Source organism: Paroedura picta, chromosome 11, assembly GCF_049243985.1.
Source record: "Paroedura picta isolate Pp20150507F chromosome 11, Ppicta_v3.0, whole genome shotgun sequence".
In the NCBI taxonomy this organism is placed as follows: Eukaryota; Metazoa; Chordata; class Lepidosauria; order Squamata; family Gekkonidae; genus Paroedura; species Paroedura picta.
The window spans coordinates 25,915,518-25,932,515 of NC_135379.1; the positions used below are offsets into that span (position 1 = coordinate 25,915,518).

At 41.5% G+C, this 16,998-nt stretch overlaps 1 protein-coding gene across 6 annotated transcripts in view; it reads right to left on the reverse strand.

Moving 5' to 3' along the window:
* Positions 1 to 268: 268 nt before the first annotated feature.
* CRPPA (CDP-L-ribitol pyrophosphorylase A) overlaps positions 269 to 16,998 on the reverse strand; it is a 55,002-nt gene continuing 38,272 nt past the window's right edge. For 5 of the 6 annotated variants that reach the window (XM_077304718.1, XM_077304721.1, XM_077304717.1 and 2 more), the window contains one exon: positions 5,716 to 7,281. In XM_077304718.1, the coding sequence (XP_077160833.1) occupies positions 7,177 to 7,281 (105 nt within the window). In that variant the 3' untranslated portion in view covers positions 5,716 to 7,176. Of the gene's footprint in view, positions 440 to 5,715; positions 7,282 to 16,998 lie in introns of those variants that run through there. The other variant, XM_077304719.1, reaches the window with a different exon arrangement.

Here is a 16,998-nt window from a genome sequence, read left to right on the forward strand (position 1 = left end):
TACCACTCTGCACCACAAGAGGCTCTACTGAGAATTAGCTGGGACTTCTAAGGTAAGAAAAGGAAGAACCTTCTCTGAGAAATTCCGTTGCCAGACAATATTTTCCCACCAATTTGGTTTGATTCATTAAGAACAGGAAACACAGTAATTCTCACATTGTATTTTAAACCTTGGTGGGGAGTGGGGGGCAGGAAGAATTCATGTCCCCCAGTCTCTGGGTGGCATCCTCTACGGAGGCACACACAACACACATGGGATTAATGACGGATTGTTGTGATTTCAAACAATGCAGGAGACGGTGCCTTTTGTCCTGTGCACTCAAGGCATTACGGAAGCGTTTGTTTTCTCCAGCTTAGAATGATTTCCTTGAATGGGTGCTAAGCGGCCACTCCTCAAATCCTTTATAGACAGTTGATTTCCTTCCTCCCTTTTCTTCTCCCTACCAAACAGTTAGAAAAGAGATTACAATTTCAACTCTTAAAGCTTTTTAAATATTGTTTTCCTGCTGACTTTTAGAGAAACGTGTTGGAGGTCTGGAGTGCATTGAAGTTCGGCTCATTATTCCGTTACTGACATGCAAAAATGGTCTCAAGAAGAATTATTGGGGGCGGGGGGGGGGGAGCGGAATGAATTCCTTGGCAGAAGGATTTATTTCTCTGGCTGCTGGTGCACAGTGCTACCTTAACAGCTGTCCATGCTAGAGGTCTGGTCCTTCCACCAGCTGTTGATCATCTGGGCTCTAGTGGCAATAGAAAGGACATCTGCTCTTAGCCCCACCAAGTAGAGCAGAGAGGTGCCAAAGCCCAACAGCCTCAGTTCCTGATCCAGGCAGACAAGGAAAGGATTCTCGTGCCAGACCATGGCCCTGGATTAGAGCACAGAAGGGGAACGTTTCAGGCAGGCAGGATGGGCTGCTAAGAAGAGAGGCAAGCGGATGAAATAGGACAGGGGAAAGCCGAACAGGGAGACTGCAGGATGTCAAAGCATGACAAAAGTGACCCAGGCTCTGAGGAGGGGTGGGGAAGGGCAGGAGGTAAAGAAGATGACTAGATCACCTCCTTCTTCCCAGAAGCCCTGTCCTCTCACTGCATATTGAGCTACCACAGCCAGATACCCCCTTGTAATAGTGGGAATGGTGGGTGGGGCACAAAACAGTTTGCCAGGCAGTGGATGCCAGAGAAGCGAATGGTCTCTGTGGCTGAAGCAACCACCGATGCTCCCCTTTCCCTGTCCAGTCTCATTGGCTTGACCAGTTGGGACAACAGTGGCAGGAATGCAGCATGAAGGGACAACATCCACTGCTAGCCCTATTTAACCCTTTGCCCAACTGATTACATGCAACTGTTGTTGTTGTTGTTGTTAGGTGCAAAGTCGTGTCCGACCCATTGCGACCCCATGGACAATGATTCTCCAGGCCTTCCTGTCCTCTACCATTCCTCAAAGTCCATTTAAGTTTGCACTAACTGCTTCAGTGGCTCCATCCAGCCACCTCATTCTCTGTCGTCCCCTTCTTCTTTTGCCCTCAATCGCTCCCAGCATTAGGCTCTTCTCCAAGGAGTCCTTCCTTCTCATGAAGTGGCCAAAGTATTTGAGTTTCATCTTCAGGATCTGGCCTTCTAAGGAGCAGTCCGGGCTGATCTCCTCTAGGACTGACCGGTTTGTTTGTCTTGCAGTCCAAGGGACTCGCAAGAGTCTTCTCCAGCACCAGAGTTCATACATGCAACTAGGTGTGCTTAATTGTAGGTGGAAGCCATAAGAACAGTGAGTGCACATTTAATATTTCTAGAATTATAAGGTTACTCAAAAACAGATCTCAGCATCCATACTTTGGGTTTTATGTGTTGTCCTTAGAAATATTAGCTCAGTAGCTAATAGAAAACAAGAAAGAAGTACAGGTTCAAGAAATTGCATGTGAGCCTCTTGTGGCGCAGAGTGGCAAGGCAGCAGACATGTAGTCTGAAAGCTCTGCCCATGAGGCTGGGAGTTCGATCCCAGCAGCCGGCTCAAGATTGACTCAGCCTTCCATCCTTCCGAGGTCGGTAAAATGAGTACCCAGCTTGCTGGGGGGTAAACAGTAATGACTGGGGAAGGCACTGCCAAACCACGCCGTATTGAGTCTGCCATGAAAACGCTGGAGGGCGTCACCCCAAGGGTCAGACATGACTCATTGCTTGCACAGGGGATACCTTTACCTTTACCTTACAAACCAGAAACAAGACATTTCAAGCTCTTCGGCATTGCAGGCTTCTGATCAAATATTTGTGGATGCGCATCAGGAATGAAGTTCCCTCTGGTTTTATAATACCATATCCTAGACCTGGGTGACCCAGGCTCATCCGATCTTAAGAGCTAAGCAGGGTTGGCTCTGGTTAGTATTGGGATGAGAGACCACCAAGGACTTTCAGGGTTGCTATGCAGAGGTAAGCAATGGCAAGCCACCTCTGTTCCCCACTTACCTTGAAAGCCTTACAGTTCTGCTGTGACTAGGCAGCACTGTCCACCATTACCAACCAACCAACCCCCACCCCAATGGTCCTTGAACAAAAAAAATCACCAGTCATTTTAGAAAAACAAGGGGGACATATATATGGGAAAACTATGCAGGAAGAGCAGCAGAAGAGAGGTAAGTCTTGCTTGGAGATAACATCATAGAAACACACTTTAATGGAGCTGGGCATGAGCAACAGACCTTGTCTAACCGAATCTACTTGGCACTAATATAAAAGTCAGCAAATAACAGAAAATACTGTGAACCGGAACGCTTAAAAGGAAAGCGATCCTAAACAGTTACTCCGGTCTAAGTCCATTGATTTGAATGGGCTTAGACTAGACTACCTCTGCACAGGACTGCACCGCTGGCTTCTGTCCAAGTTTATTCAGAGGCAAAAGTTAGTTATGGGTTCAAACAAGCCATCCTTGAAACAATCAAGAGGAAACAGCATTGAATAGCATTATTATCAAAGTTATACAAAACACTGCTTATTCCTCAAGCCAGCTATTTCAAGTCAATAATATGCAGTAATACGTTTATTTGAAAAAGGAGACTACTGGGATTAGAACTAAGCGATTGTACTGTAAGAGAAGAATACAGAACCAGGTGGATTATTTAAGAGGTAAGCAAACAGAATATTTCTGAATGACATGTTAATATTAGGTTACATCAAAACTCCTATCCAGCACAGAATTGATCTGCATTGTTTACAGATCGTTTGTAAGTTTGCATTTTAGACAGAGGAGACCCGCAAGAGTTCTGTGGGGATCCCATCCTTCCCCTCTTGTTGGCAGTGGCTCTTGTTCCCCCCTCTCTCACTCACCCACCCCTCTCTCTCTGCATAGTTCATATGGTGGTGGAAGGGGCACAACAGCAACTCCCACTCTGCTGCCTGCTCACCACACTGCATTAGAATCGAGTTGGAAGGGGTCTCCAGGGTCATCTAGTCCAACCCACTGCACTGCACAAGGCAGGAACTCACAACTATTTGCCTACCCACAGTGTCCCCAATTCCATGCCCAAGTGATCCCCACACAAACCAGAAATCTCCAGAATTCAGCCTGGCCTGGAGAAAATTCACTTACCATCCCACAGTGGCGATCAGCAATTCACTTGTTGTACAAGGAAGGGCCACAAGAGACAAACACTGAAACATCCCTACCTGCCCACCCACTCACAGTCTGCCTAAGTTAATAAAATCATTTGTGTCAGATGACTATCTAGCCTCTGCTTAAAAACTTCCAAAGAACTCACCACCTCCCATGGAAGCCTACTCTACTGAGGAACTGCTCTGTCAGGAACTTCTTCCAGATGTTTAGCTAAATACTCTTTTGAATTAATTTCAACCCCTTGGTTCTGGTCTGACCAGAACCAGAAACCAACTCTACTCTATATGACAGTCCTTCAAGTGTTTGAAGATGGTTGTCATATTATCTTTTTAGCCGTCTTAGGCTAAACAGACCAAGCTCCCTCAACCTTTCCTCATATGACTTGGTCTCCATTTTCCTGCCTAATGAAGAATTTTACATTTATCACTAATAAATTCATTTTAGCCCAGTTTTCTAGCCTTTCGAGATCTTCTTATATTCTGATTCTGTCATCTGGTGTGCTTGATAACCCTCTCAGTTTATTGTCATTGGCAAATTTAATAATTTAATAAATCATTTATAAATGTTGAATACCACAGGACCCAGGACTGATCCCTGAGGCCCTCTACTCCTTACTCCTCTCCAAGATGGTGATGAACCATTAACAAGCAACCTTTGAATGTCATGTCAACCAGTTTTCGATCCACCTAACGGTAATAAGACCCATACTGCATTGTACCAACTTGTCAATAAGAATATCTTGTGGAACCTTATCAAAAGCCTTACTGAAGTCAAGGTAAACTATGTCAAAAAAGATATAAGGTTAGTCTGACATGACTTGTTCTTGAGAAAGCCATGCTGACTCTTAGGGGATTTCTGCATCTATTAAAAACAGTGAAATGCTTAACCTTTCGCTATCGTTATATTCTGGCCCCTCCATATGATGTCAACAACATGCAGCATCTGGGCAGTAACCGGCCAGCTACATCTTCCATTTTAGAGCACTTGTTGGTGAATCTGAAAAGTGGATTCACCAACCTATGTAGTGCTGGCTAATAGAACGCAACCAGCGGAGGGAAGTTATGGAGCCTTTAAAGCGTGAAAGGTGCCTGCATTTCTCAAAATAGCAGCCCAGATATTGCAATTTTTTGTTGTTGTTTTTTTTTCAAACCTGAAAGGTCTGCAAAGTTTGCATACAGCTATTTTTTTTAAAAATTCACTCAGGAGCCAGGTTCATAATTAGATCAATTTTTGAAATTTTGATTTCACAAACCTAGACTAGGTCCACTTCTGATCTTGCTTCCCTAATCTAAGGTGTCTATTTTAAAAACAAGCACACCAGATAACAGTGCCACCATCATGGTTGTTGAGGCTGCACTGGTAATAGATAAGGTTCAATTTGATTTAAGTGAGGTGCTGAAGGGAACACGTTAATATTTGACTTGTCTTCCTGCTGTGCTGTCCTCAGCTGATTTCCTGTGATGTCACAGAAGGCCTTGGGCAGCCCTGAACATTGCATAAACACATTTTGATAAATGAAGTTGCATATCTATTACCATCATATCATTGTTCTTGGGTTATTCTTCACTGGCACATACAATTTGTGGCATCTCAACAATACAAAGCAACACATTCCAGAGGAGGAGCTAATAGAGAGTATGGCTGTAGAGAGGCTCCATAATTTGAAAGGCAAATTTATTCATGTATCATTATTGAGACTTAATTTGTAAAATTTCTACTCCAATAAAAAACAGAAGGAAGAAGGCAATTTTGATGTGATACCTCTGCTGATACAGCCCAAGCCTGCAATTGTCTTCTTTACTGCCACATCACACTGTGTGCTCATATTTAGTTTACAATCCACAAGTACCCCAAGATCTCGTTCACACACACCGCTACCCAGAAGTGTATCTCCCATCCAGCATGCATTCTTCTCATTTTTGTGACCTAGATGTAGGACTCTGCACTTATCCTTATTGAATCACATCTTATTCTCAATTGCCCACTTTTCCAGCATGTCCAGATCACTATCTTCTGGGGTGTTCACTTCTCCTTCCAATTTGGTATCATCTGTAAATTTAATGTTACCTTCTTCCAGATGTTCAAAGCAATAAATGATAGAACTAACAACACTGGTCAAATTCAAATTGGTTTTACATGAATACAAATATAAGATTCTGCAGTTCTTATAATACATTTTTTCTTAGATGCTTGTTTAGCCTTTGTATAAAGCATGAAGTCACACAAACATAACTGAAGTTTACTTGTTCACAATAAATTCTTAATAATATACAAAATGAGGTTCTATTGACCTGTAACTGTTGTTTGTTGAGAGGTCATCGGTACAGGGAAACATTGGACCTGTGCTCTCACAGGCCAGCCACGGAGAGGAATTAGCAAGCTATAAAGAATTTAGCCCAACTGGGCCTTTCCCCAAGTATGGGTCTGTGGCACTTAAGGCCTTTCCCCAGAGTTACTTTTAGCCTGGTGGCTTTTCCTTCCTTAACTTTAGGAGTCATTTGGCAGCAGGCAAGACATGAGGTTATATGACCTTTGCCCAAACATAATAAGCATGTCTTATGCCATTTTGGCTCCACATTCTTCACACTTTTTGAAGAGTGTGCCATTCTGACCTTTTAGTTGAAGGAATCTCCTCAGTAGCACTAACAGGAGGTCAAAACTATGAAGCTTGCTGTGGTATGTCCTCTCCTTAAGGCGGCAGGACAGGAAACACTACACTGAACAGGAAAGGGAAGAGGGCACTCTTGGGATCTAGAATATTCTTTATATAGCTTGCTATAGTTCCTGGCTTGCAAAAGCACAGTCTCCATGTGTGCCTGCACAGAAGCCAAGAAGATGAACAAGGGATAACAACCCATAAACTTCAAGATAAGAATAAAAAGGTAAAGCACCGAGTCATGTCTGACCCTTGTGGTGACGCCCTCTAGCGTTTTCATGGCAGACTCAATACAGGGTGGTTTGCCAGTGCCTTCCCCAGTCATTACCATTTACCCCCCAACAAGCTGGGTACTCATTTTACCGACCTCAGAAGGATGGAAGGCTGAGTCAACCTTGAGCCGGCTGCTGGGATTGAACTCCCAGCCTCATGGGCAGAGCTTTCAGACTGCATGTCTGCTGCCTTACCACTCTGCGCCACAAGAGGCTCTCAAAAAGATGTCATAGGATGCTTCAAATATGAACCACCATCAGCTCTAAAAGCATTTCCTGAATTGAGAGTCCTATAGGAAAATGTCTATAGACATGGGAGTATTAAAGCCTGTCTTACTGGGGGGGGGGGGACATGACTTAACGTGCCACCCATACTATTTTGAAATAAATAACTCTGGTGATAGCTCCTTAGAACACTCTGTCAAACTTTGTCACACACCTTGTACAAAGGCAGTTAAGGCAATACTCATCAAAGCTCAGTACACCTTATAATAACTTCTGTTTCACATAAAATCTCCCTCCTAAATAACCAATGATGTTCAAAATACACTGGTACTAGATCATAATTGCAACTTTAAACATTCCACATTTTCATTAACCAGCAAAGGATTCCAGAATGCCTGCTTGAAATTTTGGCAAAGAACTCTCTCATGCTACTAGGAGCTGGCCAACAAAAGCGGGATTTCTGTCTCTAATCAATGCCATGATAAGTGAAGCAGCAGAATCACCAATCTCTTGAAGTTTCACATTGTCCTGAGGGGAAAAAGAATACCTATATCAGATCATTTTATTTCTAAAACAGCAAATTCAAAACATTCAATATTTACAACTTTCCTAGGGAAGAGAAGTCACACGTAGTAAGGTGGGACTATAGCTCTGAGATAAAGCACAAGGCACAGAGTCAAACCCTGGTGGCATGGAAATTAATAAAATAAATTGAATGGGGAATAAAATCATGTATCAAAAAGAAATGGGAATGGAGCTTGTTGCTGCCACATAAATCTTTCATTTGTTTCTGCTTCCTAAAAACATAATAGAACATAAGAGAAGCCATGTTGGATCACGCCAATGGCCCATCCAGTCCAACACTCCATGTCACACACTGGCCAAAACCCAGGTGCCATCAGAAGGTTGATTGAAGCCTGGCAGTCCACAGATTTCATAAGTATATGGAAGTAACAAAATCAGGAGCAATAAACAAACTTGCATTCTTCAATTATAATGGTCAAAAAGAGCTTGCCACAGAAAAGAATTGTGCAAGCTGTGCACACCAATAACACTGAAGGTTCTGTAGCTTAAGGAAGCCTTTCTTCATTCTGTATAAGCGATAGTGCCTATTCTCCTACACTATTCTGTTCTTTGGCACTTTGCTATTGCTATTTAGATAAAACCTTTTCTTCCATTTCCTTTCCTTTAGTAATTATTACAAGGTTAAACAACCAAGAGGCAAGGAAAGAGAAGACAAAGATGAAAATGTTGTAACTGCAGACACCAAGACCAGATGGTAGACAGAACCACAGGAATGGGGCAAAATACCAATGACTAAAGGAGAAGGATTTGAAAAATAACTCCCACACCAATCTCACAGAATGGGCAGATGGATTGGGAGGTGGCTTTCCCTCTCTTCTCCTCATATGCCTTACAGTCCTTGATCATGTTATTGAAGCCAACATATACACTCTTGTCACAGTGCTATCTGCTCCTTCAACCTCTTCACCAGGCGAAACACCTCTAGATCATGGTAGGCTCCTTTGGCCCCGACCCATACCTAGTGATGATTCCTACCAACTGTTGTCCTACACCTTCAGATAGAGATTATGTGGCTTAAGGAAGCAGTGGTAGCCTTTGCTTTACAGCTTGCGTTACCATGGAGTCCCACCGATTATGGTCAAGCAGTACCAGTGTTACCCACAAATGCCCTCATATCTCCTAGTGAAGTCCTCTTGGCCAAGTCCTCTTATCTGCTACTCTCGCAGTCATGTTTGCTAGGAGCGGGGGAAGCCTGGCCAATGCCTTTGGAAGTAGGTACACTTCTGCTCTGAAGGCTGTCAGCACAGAACCTCCCCCCTCCCTGCCATGTCTGGCACTGCATTTGAAGGCTTTTGCCTTCTGCTGCAAAGTTCTCACTGTTTCCTGCCTTCTGCCCACAAAAGTATGCACTTAATCTCAGGGGGAAGAACTTTTACTAAGGATGCCAGAAAGCCTGACTTCACGGCCACCGTGCACCTTCCTTTCCGTGCCATGGTGCACTTCTGCTGAGCCCTTTTCCTGCACTCTGTTGGTGGTCAAAAGGCAGTCCTCCTTGGCATGCTAAAGGGAAGACTTTGAACCCACTATGTTATGCTATCTCCCTTCTCTGGAGTGTTAGAAGTAAACCACCCTCTACCTTGTAACACTGCCAGTACTCTTCAGATACTATACATCTCTCTGTGCCAGCAATGCCATACAGAAATGTAAATGGCTTACAATACTAGGGAGGATTCTCCCATCAGTCTAGACTTTGGCCAGGATGATACACTGGATAAAGTTATAATCCCTAAAACCTTCATACAGACTGAATACAAAATGTTACAACTGGAAATGTGTTTCCTGTTAAAATGAATGGAAAACAAAAATGAAAGAACACACATTAAAAAAATAATGTGCACCCCTAATTCTTGGCATCTGCAGTTAAACTATCTCTGTTGGCAGACTGGGAGAAACTTGTTGGGAGGTCACAGACAGCTGCTGTCAGTCATAGTAGACAATGCTGGTTTACGTAGACCAACAATCCCCTCCTTGTACAAATTTGTACACACCAGGTTCCTTTCCCTCCTTCTTGGTTTCTTGCCCCATCACAGCATTGCAAGCAGATGGAGCAAGAAATATATATATTTTATGAAACAAGAGCTAGTTTCACAATTCATCCCACAAAACTACCAGTGAAATTAATTCCAACTGAAGAAACAGAGTACAAAGACATGCAGACAGGGCTGTTAGGGTCTTGTAAATGAGAACAAACTACTCTAATGCAAGACTATGGTGATCCAAGTGATACTGCAATTGATACAAAAATAAAACAAATATTTATGGAGATATTTATATATATCGTGTTTGAAGTCTACAACAGAATCATCCCATACTAAGTGGTTTAAAATATAGCTTTATTATGCTTATGTTACATTATTAGGCACCTTGGTAGCCCCTGAAAGGGCAGAAAACCAGGACACATATTTTTGTAAGTAAATAAACAAATGCTTTGCAAGCCTTATGCAGATGATCGGTTTGCATGTTCACTCACTGTGTGGGGAGGTAAGTGGACATAAGCATGCTGGCTGAATGGTCTGCATGGGGCAAACACTCAGAGGGAGGTGGGGGCTGGAAGAACATACTCATGCACACTCTAGCCATCTGTACGATGAGTGGCTTATTTGCATAGAGTTACAATCACAGGTTCTATTCCTCGTATCTAACTAAGGCTTATACACACAATATGTTTTTAGTATATGTAAGCAGTGCACACTCCAAAACTGAACTACATTGACCTTACACGCATAAGAGATAGCAACTTATTGGGTCTTCTTGTCCTCTTTGTATCTTTTAAAATAAGCAAGGTTGCAGAGATCACTACTAAGCCAAAGTAAAGTTCCAAGACAAAAGCCACATGATGCCTGAGCGATTCTCACATGGAGGCGTAAAACGCATGGCACATCCTGCTTGTAAATGGGCAATAGTAAAACTCATGTTTGCACACTTCCTGTGTTATCTCACCGTCTCGTCACAGCTTTCTGCCTCCTGGCGAGGAAGTGGAGAAGCAGGAAACGTGGACAAGCCGAAGTTTTGAGCCAGAGCTGCAGGTTGTCAATCAACGCAAGCCACCAATCCCTTCACAGCAGTGGTTTTGAGGACTCAAACTTCCGCCCTGAGTCGTGCGAACCACTGGTGAGCAACCAATGAGCAACCAGGGATAAGGCTGTATGGAGAGGGAAATGTGTGATAGTCTCGCAGCTTTCTCCAGCCCTCCCCTCTCCATTTCCTGCTCTGAATAAATTTTTTCTTTAAAATGGCGTGGTCTGTGTTGAAGCACAACAGCAAACCTACATTTTTTAAAGTGTCCACAGTCTCTTTGGGATCAGGCAGACAAAACAGAATCCCTTTTATGTTTTCTGGAAGTGGGGAATGAGCAGAAAAGAGGGGGCAAATGATTGGGCTGCCTTCTCCCAATCATACTGGTGTCTGAGCATCTTGTTTTAAAGCCAACCATTCACACAAAATGTCTTTTTGGCCTCCAGTTATCATGTTCAGGGTCTCAGCAATCCACACAGACAGAAAAAAAATTGCAAAAGAACATGAATTCCAAAAAACGGGGGGCATTTCTCCACAGATACTGGCATTTCTCCACAGTAATGGGGCAGTGTTGATTTCTATTAAAAATTCATCTGTGTTGTGGCATCACCACTTAACAATGTAGATGTTGCTTTTTAAAAAAATAGGGGGGGGTGCAGTGGGGAGAAAGGTTCAATCCATGAGAAAACTTCTGTGCTGTGATTGGTGGCTTGCTGTGATTGACAAGCCAAGAAGTTGAGGGAGAAGTTTGTTTTGCTTTCCCTTGCAGCCTTGTCAAGAGGCAAAAAGCTGCAATGGGGCAGAGGGAAAATGAGGGAGGGGTCTCCTGTGAGGAGGCCTCCAAATGCAAGATTTACCATCCTGCATTTGTAAGCAGGAAGCCACTCGTGTTTTACCCCTCCCTGCGGAAATGGCCACTGTTTCTCTACTAGAGTTGCACTTGGCAGGGATTTAGAATCTAGCTCAGTATTCCCTCTGCTATGTTATTCATGCCATGCTGGGTACATTCATGGTAAATGATACTCAGTGCACAAGGACACCCTCAGGGTGCTGACAGATCAATGAAGCTCTAACCTTCACTTTCTCTGCAGGGTTAAAAGCAATTATGCAAAACAGTTTTCACTGTGTCCCTAATAACTATATATTCAGCTCTTTTTTGTGAGAGACTTGTAAAAAGTTCTGCACACTTAAATATGTGTGTGTATATCAAAAGTTTGAACTGGTATTCTTGTTTACAGATGAACCTGTAGATGAATACTCAGCCCCAATGAAATTTTGACAGAAAAACTGTAATTCCTAGAATGTCAGTTGAATGAAGCAAGCGGGGAAAACTGACTTGATAAAGCTGATACAGTTAACTACATTTACTGCAACTTTTTTCCATGTCCATAAAAGCACTTTTTATTCGATGGTGCAATACTAAACTCTTCTGGTGATGTTTAGAGAATCACATATTCAAACACAGGGAACTTCACAAGCCTAAACATTTGAAAGATTTGCTGCAAGCCATAGGGCACAGAAGGATAGGCAAGCAAAATAAGCAGCCTATACCTATTATCTCACATTATCGACCACCCACTACAGCCTCTGCAATTGTGGCATTCCAGTATGTCATGCTTATGGATCATATAAAGCAAATTGATCTACTCATCAGCAAAACCTGTAACAAAAAAGACAATGATCCTGATAATAGCTTTTTCCTATGCACTGCTGGATGCTGTGGTGACCTCCCCCCACCTCAAAAACCCATCATTTTTTAAAATACTGGTTCAGCTAACCAAGTTTAGTAAAGATCCTGTTGTAAAATCTATCTTCTTGGACCAGGATAATTTACACTGTTATTTACGTGGGTGGTTTACTACACATACATGTATACCAAAGTACAAATACGGATGGATGTAATTTTCAAGAGAAAGCAGTCTGAGAACTTGCCGGTCATAGAACAATCCTCCAAGTTTACTTTTCTTTCAAGTAAGACAAGTCTTATAACTCAAAGAGGATTCAACAGCTGTGTGGGGAGCCATTCACAAATTGAAGTGAATTTGCACAGTTTAAGATTATTATTATTATTATTATTATTATTATTATTATTAGATTTATTTCCCTCCTCTCCCGATAGGCTCGAGGCGGGTCACAACAACTAATCCCATTAAAATTCCCATTAAAATATCAATCTACTAACTAACATGGCAGCTAAAAATCCCATCCCTCCCCCAATTATTAAGAGGTGAAGAGGAAAGGATAGGGGAGTAGCGTACACTCCAACTCCTAGGGGGGGAGCGATGTCCCTGATTTGCTGACCCCAGCCTCAACCATAGACCTGGTGGAAGAGCTCCGTTTTACAGGCCCTGCGGAAAGCTGACAAATCCCGCAGGACCCGCAGATCACCCGGGAGCTCATTCCACCAGGTAGGGGCCAGGACTGAAAAAGCTCTGGCCCTGGTCGAGGCTAGGCACGCTTCCTTCGGGCCGGGTAGACTGGTAGACTGTAGTCTCCTAGTTATTGTTGTAAAATAGTCTCTTATCTATCTTCTTGTGTCTTCTTGATGCTTGAAAACTTGATAAATCCAAATATGCACACCCATGGGTAGAACAGTTTTTAAAGGTTATTGCTTTATGATCTAAAATAAAATGTGGTAAGTACATGTTCAAATCCATTCACAGTGGAAAAGAAATGTAGCAGCAGTTTAGATATTTGAGTGGAGGAGTTGAAAAAGAGGAGGCATCAGAAAAGGTACAGATAATACGCACCAAGAGAAAGGTCAAGCAGAATGCATCACACGCTGAAACGGTCAAGTATGATAGGGTAGTCCAGTTTAGGACAGATATGCCATAATGCCAGGTTGCCTGCACATTAACCAGTTCAATAGCCAAAATTCCTCAAAAAGTTGACTCAGTTTGTAGACCCTGAACCCATTTTTCTGGGTAATACCTTCCCCAAACATTACCTGGACTTTTATCTGTTACAGTTCAGCTATTTGAGCTGACAGCTGAGCAAGGAAGGTCCTTCCAGGGGGAGAGAAGTGAAGGGGTTAAATGGATAGCAGCCATTACAGCCTAACAGGGAACAACAAGAGGAGAAGCTGGCGTCTCCCTGCCACACATAGACCTGAGAGTATCAGCTGGGATACATGGCGCTGAGAACTCCATGCCACATTGGCTTGAACTGGCTCTTCTTGCAGTTGGTCAAACACAGTATGTCTATGTAAATCTCTTTTTTTATCTTTCTCTTTTTTTATTCTTTCTATTTATATCTTTATTAATCACTCTCTTTCTACCATTCTTTGCTATTCCCCCCCCCCATGCTATTGCCTGTTGTATCAGCTACCAAGGGCTTTAATTCTAGTGTATAAATTTATGGCATTTTAAGATTATTATACGTTGTATATGTTAAGAGAAGCAGAAAACAAAGAGTTCCCCCATCTCTTCATCAGAATCTTAATAATTAATAGTTCTGACACAGAAGGAAAGAGATCAGTAAATTTAAAGAGATTCATTTTTTTCTTCTCACATGAGTTCTTCCCCCCCCCAAGAATTAAGCTACATATAGAATATAGAACATTAAATGGGACATGTACTTGTACACTAAAATTGCAATGATTTCAAAAACAATAAATGTGCAACTCTTGTATCCATGTATTAAGGTGAAAAGGGTGAAAGACTACCATACCATGCCATAACCTATATGTTCTGAGAAATAGACCAAGCTATGTTCTTATAATGTTGCAAACTACAAAGTCTTTGGAGAGACTGCAGTCCATTAAAAATTGCTATAAAAAAATAAGGAAGAAATCCATAGTGTACAGGACATTTCTCTTGTTTCTCAGGCACAATGAAATAATAAACAATAATCTTGTGTGATATGAAGGACTTTCCTGTCTAGACAAAAGCATGAAGATACAATAACCTATATTTATCTAAATTTACTATTAGTCTTTCAAATCTCCCATTAATCCTAACTCCTACTAACTAAGAATAATTTGAGAAATAAACAATAATTTGTAATGACTACTGAATTCATCTGAACATTCCTCTCATTCATACATAATCCATCAGAGATGACAGAGGAAATGCTGGGGAACTGCAAAGTTAAAAAAAGAGGAGGGTTGATTTCTGCAGTTGTATTCCCTTTTAGGCTTGATCCCTTTCTACGTGGAGATTAGATCTAAAGAACTAAATTTGCAAACTTCAGTGAAACAGAATCTCCGAGTAAAGAGGAAGTTTTTCCCTGTCAGCCCCACCCTGTTCCGTATCAGCAAAGCCTGATAACAGTTGATTTCTTCCCAAGTACTCCTAGGGCAATTTTATTATTAGGTACATGTGCTTCCTCAGAACCTTAGGGAAGCCAGAGTGTACATTAGTCAAATCCCTAAATTTACAAGTACACTCCTACGGCATTAAAAATAACCGGCTCTAGTGTCCACATTTTCAAAACACTGGGGGAAATTGTTTTAAAAAAAACACTATGCTTGGTCAGGCAGCTCATCAGACCTGAGTTCTGCAGAATTCAATCTCAGGACCAATCCAGGAGTGAGATGACTTTAATGCCACATCTATTATATCTGGACTTTGCAGTCTTTTTTTGGGGGGGGGGGCTCCAATGGAACAGAGAGAAGTAAAACTCTCAGCACAAAATTCAGCATGCTAGCTCTGTTGCTCTGGTCACATATACCAATTTAGATTGCAACAAGCTTAACAGAAGCAAAAAAAAAACAATACTAAGATATGGTCATTAAGGAATATGCTTTTTATATTGGATGCCTCTAGCCTAAAAATGTGAACAGAAATACTATTTACATCATTGATAAATCTGCTCAGAAACACTACCTTAAAGATGTAAAATCAAATGGTTCAATGCTATAAACTCATAGAAGGTACAACAAAACAAAATCAGAGTCCAGGGAAGAGTGCTTGCACTCAAAAGCTCGCACCTTGAATAAATCTTTGTTGGTCTTAAAGGTGCTGCTGGACTCTGATTTTGTTTTGTTGTGCTGCTTCAGACCAACACAGCAACCCACTTGAAGCTATCCTCATAGAAGGTCATTAGGGTCAAACTAGACATTATACTTAAATTCCATGAAATGCACTACCAAGTTCTTTTTAAAGAGAAGCAAAAACTTTTTTTGGGGGGGGGATAATTTTGATCAGGAAAGTGGCGGGGTATGGGTTGCCTAATCCTACCCCACCACACTTTTTCCCCTTTAAATTTGAAATGGATCCAAATGGCTTCCACCTGTTCTCTGCTATGGAAGTCAAAAGCACCAAGCAACAATGAGACTCAAAAGTTTCTCCAAACGTTTTTCATCATATATAAAACACACACCAAAAAAATGGATTTAGGCTCCATGCCAAATGTTAGGATGGCTTGCCATTTCAGGGCCCCTGCGGCTGTGATTTCATACGCCAGACTACCATAAAGCATAGCAAGCCAGTAACATCAGTATTAACATTGTTATCATCATCAAAATGGTGGTGCATAAAACCAATGTTTAGCACAAAACGGGAAGGTTAGAAATATTATTCACTACATAACTGTTCTTTAATATGCACAGAAATGAAATATGCAAGGAAAGTTGTCTACACTGTTCTGGCTGTGATTAAATCAGCTGCCCTGATGTCACTTCTCTTGGAATGGGTTGCAAGTGACTGCAATGGCAAGATCTTCCATGATAAAAGTCAAATGGCTTATTTATTTCAAGAGTGGTTTTCAGTGGACTTAAAAGACTGTAACTCTGTTTAGTATTGCACAGAATATATGAGTCAAGTGTTTGTAGTTAACAAGCTTTCATTCTATTTATCATGGCCTACTATCATGGAATACAAAATATAATTTGACTTAGTTATCTAACATCATAATTATGCTTCTTACCTAAGAATGGTTTTCTGACTTCAGTTATTTGGATTTAGCAAAACCAAGATCTTAGTCTTGTCCAAGTCCTGACCTTATCTTTTAACTATCAGTGTCCTAAGTATTTTGAATATTTTGTCTTCCCATAGGTGAACAAGGCTTAACCCCCATTATTATAATTTATAAATTACTTACTGTACAGCATGCTGTAAATTACTTACTGTACAACAAATTATAAATTACTTACTGTACAGCAAATCTTTGTAATACCAAGCAAAATCCTACTCTTTAAACCAGATGAGATACTTTTCTTACTGGCACTGTTCATTCACACTAAAACATTCAGAGATATTAACAAAGAAGACTATAAAAGTGTTCATTTTGCCAAGCATCACTAAAGGATAAAAATTAAATATCTCCAGCCCTTCCTTCTGCTAATAGTACCCAGCTAACTTGAGACAGTTTTTACCAATGTTCTGAAAAGCTAGGATTTATGAACGTAATGGAAAATCCAGTGTGGTTACAACAGTTGAATATGGGGTCTGAGGTTTACATGATCACATTAAATATTTGTTAGGAGTACAATAAATAATGCCATGCCAAAAATTAAAGAAACATAATAGCAGAGGAAAAGAAACGAACAGTAGAATGTAAAGCTCAAACACTTGAAGTTGCCTTATACTGCCTTATACAGTGGCCTTCCTTGTTCTTACAAAATAAAAGCATCCTGCACATAGGTCCTGCCCCCCCCCCCATAAAAGGATAGGTTCTGGAATATGCTTCATGACTGTAGTGTTA